General features: G+C 40.8%; 1 protein-coding gene across 1 annotated transcript in view; it reads left to right on the top strand.

The window, feature by feature from the left end:
• The window catches only part of LRBA (LPS-responsive vesicle trafficking, beach and anchor containing), an 874,405-nt gene extending 869,399 nt beyond the window's left edge, over positions 1-5,006 (top strand). The window contains exon 54 of the mRNA XM_006884505.1: positions 4,916-5,006. Coding sequence (XP_006884567.1) covers positions 4,916-5,006 — 91 coding nt within the window. The remainder of the gene's footprint in view (positions 1-4,915) is intronic.
• Positions 5,007-7,211: the final 2,205 nt, after the last annotated feature.

Genomic DNA, 7,211 nt, shown 5'->3' on the forward strand with positions numbered 1-7,211 from the left:
TAGTCATTGTCTAGCTCTCATATGCATAGCAAGTTATTGCAAAAACTATAGCCTGTATCAGGTGCACCTCAGTCTCCAGACTGACATCGTTGCTCCTTAGTACCTTGGAGCGGTCTCTGACAGCCGACTTTCCCAATACATCTTTTCATTTCCTGGCTATTAGTGCCAAGAGTGTTGATGAGCCAAGCAAACTGAAGCTGTCAGTAATTTCAGTCTCTTCATCATCCATCATAATGTTGCCAATCTGCCGAGTGGTGAGAATCTTTGTCTTCTAGACATTGAGCCTCAATCCATATTGGAGGCTACAGTCCTTGACCCTCTGCAGCAAGTGCTTCAGGTCCTCCTCAGTTTCAGCAAGCAGGGTTCTGTCATCTGCACAAGGCAGATTGCTGATGAGTCTACCTCCAATCCTGATGTCACCTTTCTCCTCATAGAGCCCAGCCTCCCAGATAATCTGTTCCACATATAGATTGAAAAGATACGGAGATAGAACACATCCTAGAATTGTATACAACAGTAATTTATGAATTGCAAATACTTTCGGGGGGGGGATGGGAACCATTCATGTGGACCTCACAGGAATCTAACTGATTTCCTTATCTGTGGAAGAAACAGACCAAGTATTTATATATGTAAGTTCAAATTAAAGTTGAACAAAATAAAAACAGGTCCATGAGAGCCAGAATGTGGCCTTGAGTCTATCCCACCTGAATTTAAAAACCATCTTTAGAATACTAGATTTGATTCACAGAATGATTCAAGACAACTTGTGGAAAAATGTCATCCATGAAGCAAGCCAAAGGTCATTACAAAGACAGGGAAGGAAGAAAAGACCAGAATGAAATGTGTCAGAAGTGACTCTGAAATTTGCATTGGAATACAAAGCAGCCTGACAAGATTAGGCTGAGGTAAGAGGGCTGAACAGATGGTTTCAAAGGGCAGTTCAAGAAGACAAAGCAAAGTATAATAATAAAATGTGCATAGATCAGGGTTAGAAAACAAAAAGAAAAGGACACGCTTGGCATTTCTCAAGCTGAAAAACTTGAACACATTCAAGCCTTATGTTACAATACTGAAGGATTCTGTTGGTAAAATCTTGGAAGATGCAGGAGATATCAAAGATAAAAGGTTTCACAGTCACTGAACCAAAAAGAATCTGTCAATACTGAACCATTTCAGGAAAGAGCATATGATCAGTAACCAACAGTACTGCAAGAAAAATCCCAAGATGCACTGAAGGCATTGGCAAAATATAAGGAATCAGGAGTAGCAGTTGAGGTGTTCCAGGAAACAGATGCAGCCCTGGATGGGCTCACCAGCCTCTTGCCAACAAATATGGAAGACAGTTGCCTGGCTGACTGGAAGAGATCCATATGTTTCCATTCCCAAGGACGGAAATCCAACAGACTGTGGGAATTATCAAACAATGTCACTATTATCATATGCAGGTAAGATTTTATGGAAGATTATTTTAAAACAACTGGAATAGGACATTGACGGAGAAAAGTGCAAAATTCAGGCTGTGTTCAGAAGAGGCAGGGGCATAAGAAAGATCACTGTGTATGTTAGGTGGATCATGGCTGAAAGCAGAGAATACCAGGGAAATGTTTTCTTGTGTTTTATTAGTTATAAAAAGGCATATGACTGTGTGGATCATACAGTTATGACTAATACTGAGAAGACCTGGAACCCCAGAACACGTAATTGTGCTCATGTGAAACCTATATCTAGACTAATAAACAGTATCAATAGAAAAGGAAATATTGCATAATTTAAAATCAGGAAAAATGTATATCAAGGTTGTATCCTTTCTCCATACCTGTTTGATCTGTATACCAAGCACATCATCTGAGAAGCTAATTTATGTGAAGAATATGGCATCAGGTTAGATAAGACTCATTAACAACCTGCATTATGCAGATGACACAACCTTGTTTGCTGAAAGTAGAGATGACTTAAAGCACTTAGTGCAGAAGGTCAAAGACTGCAGCTTTCACTATGAGTTACATCTCAAGAGGAAGAAAACATCCCTAGAGGACCAGTAGGCAACATCATGATAAATGGGGAAAAGATTAAAGTTGTCAGAAGTTTCGTTTACTTGAATCTACAATCAACACCCATAGTTGCAATCAAGAAGTCAAAAGATATGTTGCACTGGAGACATCTGCTGTCATGGACTTCTTTGTTTAGGACTGTGTTCTGAAGAGGACAGATGTTAAAGAAAAAATCCAACCCTTGATATTTTCAGATGCTTGCTATGCATCTGAAAGTTGGGCAGTGAATAAAAACGAATTGGAGTATTTGAGTGTTGATTGTCCCAGGGACAACCAAAAGAACAGACGAGTCTGTCTTGAAGGAGGTACAACCAGAATACTCCTTACAGGCGAGGATGGTGAAACTTCACCTCAGTTACTTTGGACATATTTTCAAGAGGAAATTAAAGGGAGTCCTTAAAGGGAGACATCATGCCAAGATGGGTAAAGGGTTAGTGAAAGAGAATATGACCTTCAACAAGATGGATTGACGGGATTACCACAGTGGGATGAAGTATATGACAGAGATGCTGAGGATGGTACAGGATAGGGCAGGGTCGAGATCTGTTGTTCAGAGGGTCACTGTGCATTGTAGTTGACTTGATGGTACCCAACAACAGTATTCCAGAGTGTACTGATGCGCTGTATCCTTTCATCTGTTGATGGTCACTTAGGTTCTTTCTTAGTGCTATTGTGATTAGTGCTGTGAACCTATTGTGCATGTATTTGTATGATGGCTTTTACTTTCCTGAAGTGGGATTGCAGGATCATCTGTTATTTCCATTCCCTCCTTTCTTAAGAAGTGCTAGAACATTTCCCTTGGGGGTTTTATCATTTTACAGTCCAACCAGCAATGGACAAGGGTTCCTGTCTCTTCTTCCTCTCTGGCATTTAATACTTTCTGGACATTTTTGTTTGTTCTTAAATCTTGCTATTACTGCCAGTTGAGATGATAGCTCATTGTTGTTTTGATTTGTATCTCTCAAAATGATTAATGGTCATGGGCATTTCTTCATGTTATCAGTCTTAACATTCATATCCTTGGCCTACTAATTGGACTGTCTTCTTGTGGTTGGTATATTCAAAATTTTTTTGTGAGTTTTAAGAGATAAGTTTTGTCAATTAAATCATTGCTCTTTTAGAAGTGTGGTATCATTTTGATAGGGTTGATATACCTGGACAAAGGTTAAATTTTTCAGGATAAATTTCAGTATCAAAAGGCTATTTAGATTCATGAAAAGCTTTATATTTCCTTAAAATACCTTTTAAAAATTTCATTTCACAGCTCTGACATTTTATGTCAGAGTCCCTCATCTGTCCTGGGACTCAGATGACCCCCTTGCCTTACTACTTTCCATTTCTCCACCTAAGTGAACTTTACCTAGCACTTTTCTTTTCTTTTAATACACACTCATTTTGTCTCATTCTAATATGAGGAAAGTCAATGAGTATAATTTGATCTTTACAGGCCTCTCCTGGCTGAACCCTCCTGAGTAAAAGTTAGCACAATGGATTCAGCCTTCCAGGAGTCCTAGGAAGATGGTCCCACTGCCCATCTTACTCCTTTTTCATCTTCCTGTCCTCACCACTACCTCCAGACAGGAGACAGTACAGTGTCATTCCAGGGAGTTACTGTGTTCTTATGACTAGGCTCCAGTGACAGCGTAATGGACACAGAATAGTCCTCTGGAGAAGACAGTCAAGTCCAAATTATGCACAGCTGTCTGCATTCTTGCTCTCCATGGACTCTTCTGTCAGAAGTGATCCATCACTTGTGTACCACTTCTTCCACAAGTGCATGCTTTGGGATTGTGACTGTTCGTCTCAAGGATTTCAATAACTAATAAAAAGGAACATAGGTTTTTTGAAGGCCTGCTATTTCAAAAGTGGATGGCTTATCATTTTTCCTAGTCCATCTTAATTTGAGTGCTCAGATTTAGAACAATATCTGACAGACAAGATTTTACAGAAGAGAACAGATGAAAGATATTTACCCACTTGTAGAAAAAAACCAATAGTTTCAGTGTTGTCCCAGCCCTTGACATGTGTGTCATGACCCACCCATTTCTCTGTGCTACCAGTATCCCCTTCTCTTCCCACCTATCTCCCCCATCTAGCCCTTGATTTGTCAAGCTTTTTGGGTTGCTGTGATTCCGAACACCTCAGCTGCAATAAACTTTGCAGTTATTCGCTATGCATCAGAGAGCTGGACAATGACTAGGGATGATAGGAGGAGAATTGGTGCCTTTGAGCTGTGGTGCTGGAGAAGAGTGTTGAATATACTATGGACTGCTAGGAAAACAAACAGGTTTGTCCTGGAGAGGATGAAGCTGGGCTGCTCCTTGGAGGCAAGGATTCTGAAGCTTTGTCTGACATAATTTGGACATGTTGCAAGGAGAGACGGATGTCATGCTTGGGAGGGTGGAGGTACAATGCAGGAGAGGAAGGCCCTCAAAGAGATGGATGGATTCAGTGACTGGGGTAATGGTGTGTTGAAGACACTGAGATTGGCACAGGATAGAGCAGTTTAGGGCTGTTGTATATATCATCGCTATGAGTCGCAGGTGACTTTCCAGCACATAACAATAAAAGGAAAGGCCTCCAGGCCCGCAGAAATGACCAGGGCCTCTCAACTTCCAGTGGCTCATCCTGTGTGCCTGGCCACGCGTGGTAAAGCAGGCTGGGGTGTGGTCTTTGCCCAGCAGCAGGAGAGAGCACTCTGAGCTTCCTTGTAATATCATGTTGATTATCAGAGCCCAGTTCCCACAGAGGCGGGGTTTCCTGTCTTCTGCTTCACCATGGGGACTGGGGAGGGAAGCTCTCTTGGTAGTGGGCTTCTAGGGAAGAACCAGGCTTGTAAGCTCTGCTCTGCGCTCTCCCAGGTGCATCATTTCCGGCATGGCCTCCGGCAGCATCGTCCTCTTCTACAACGATTTTAACCGGTGGCATCATGAATACCAGACGCGCTACTGAGGAGCCAGCCCTCCAGCCCTGCGGTGGCAGGGCAAGCACCCAGCATCACTCTTAGAAATAGCTATTACATCTGAATGTAACTTAAATTTGCTCTAAGCAGCAAAATATTTTTTAAAGTTAATTGCTATTTTTGTAGACTTTGCTTGACTTTTTTGGGGGGAAACAGCAAAGCAGAAAACTGGCTGCTGGGTTCTGTAGTTTAAAAAAAAATTCTATATTTTTTAGTCATAATAAGAAGTCTATTTTCACCAATTATGGAAACTTACAGTGAGGCAAGAAAGCCCACTAATTCTAGCTATAATATGAAGAACATTTCCCATTTGTAATCTTGAAAAATACGATTTTAACAGTAGAGAAATGGGTTATGATACTGGGGTGGGGGGTGGGGTTTATGCTCTACTCTGGAGCCTGTGTTGGTTTCTTTTCCCCCAAAAGCAATTGTACTTCTTCAGCACTGGAACTCCTGGGGATTTAAATAGTAATGTTAAAATTATGGTAAATGTAATTTAAAACATCTCAATTCTTTCTATCAATATTGTTTAAGCATGTTGTAGACCTAGGAAATTATGGTTTGAGGGGAGTTATTGTGTGGTTAACATAAGGAATCTAAAGTTAGAGCAAGTGTGAAATAGCTACGATGTCTTTTCCTGACCTATGTTGTTTATAGCACACAAGCTGAAATGATGGAATGTTCTTGGACACGTTTACAGTTAATGCAGTTACCAAAGCTCACCCTGAGGGTCGATAGCAACCGTGAGCCGGTGGAGCCGCCTGCACTCACCCTGGCTTTGAGGACAGAGACTACCAGGTGCTGTATTAAAGCAACAAACACCCTTTCACTTTCTATTTGTTATTAAACTATCTCCTCCTTCCTTTTGATTAGCGATTTGTACTCAGAATATTATTTTGGTGTTGTATACTTCTACTTTTCTAGTAGACTGCTGTGTGGAATTCTGTGAAAAAATTTGAGAAAAGGTCTGTATTGCATAATAAAATTCTTTGTATGTTGTGAACTTCTGGTTGCAACTGTTACCTGTTTCTCTTCCAACTTAGATGTCTTTATTCTTCCTCTACACTTGTGGGCAAAGTGGAGGGCTGTGGAAAAGAAGAAGACCCTCATCTGGACAGACTGTCACAATGACGCAGCCATGGCCTGAAGCCCTGGAGAAACTGTGAGACCCGGCACAGGCTCAGGCAAAGTGTAGACTCGTAGTAGGTCCCTGGGAGTCACATTCAACTTGAAGGCATCTAACAACACTCTCATCTATGCCTAAGAAACAAGTATTTAGAATGGAAAAGTTCAGTTGACAGAGATAGAGAGTATAACTATAATTTAATCTCTGTAACCATTTTTTTTACTCCCAACTTTAAAAAATTTACCAATCTAGAATGGACTCGATGCTGATCCCACATTGGGTTTCTGAGGCTGTAAATCACATAGAAGATAGTCCATATTTCTCCCTCAGGGACACTAGTGGACTAGAACTAGTGGACAGAAGTGTGGCCTATGGGTTAGCAGTAAAACTCCCTACAGACTTGATAAAATAGCTATTTGCAAAGAAAATGTCAAACTCTGTGTCTGTCAAATTTTTGATCACTAGCCAGTATGGGGAGAGTCTCCTGCATGAATGCAGGAAGACAGACCATGTAGGAATGAAGTTTCCATCTTGTTTGACTTCCCCAAATAAGAATACTGCACCTGTGCAATGACTACGCAGTGGGGTTTATGTTTTTAAAACCATTAAGAAAAATTGGATCATATGATGGGAGGCAGGGAAAGCATGTATTAGAATCAAATACCCTAAAGTTATTGCTAAATTCACTACCTCTTTCCTTACCAGTACTAATTCAGAGAAGATCTTTTAAAAACTTTAGGGGAAATGGTAGAAGAAAATAAATAATACTGAGGCAAATGCCAGGCATAGGACACTTTTCCTTCTCATAAACAGCCAAATACAAGGTTAATAAACAGGCTCCTCTTAGACTCTAGAGCTACTGCTTTCATTCTTATAAAACTTATACCCTAAAATTAGGGAGAAGTAAAATACAGGAAATATGTCATAATGTGGGAGAAAAATGGACCATCTCCTCCAGTGTGATTTACAGCCTGTGAAAGCCTGCTGGAGACGCAGCTGTGATTCAGTTCTGACCCCACAGTACAACACAACTACTTCATGAAATAGAGTTGACATCAGCACGAGGGCT

Source organism: Elephantulus edwardii, unplaced genomic scaffold (genome assembly GCF_000299155.1).
Source record: "Elephantulus edwardii isolate Elephantulus edwardi_28Jun2011 unplaced genomic scaffold, EleEdw1.0 scaffold00034, whole genome shotgun sequence".
Classification (NCBI taxonomy): domain Eukaryota; kingdom Metazoa; phylum Chordata; class Mammalia; order Macroscelidea; family Macroscelididae; genus Elephantulus; species Elephantulus edwardii.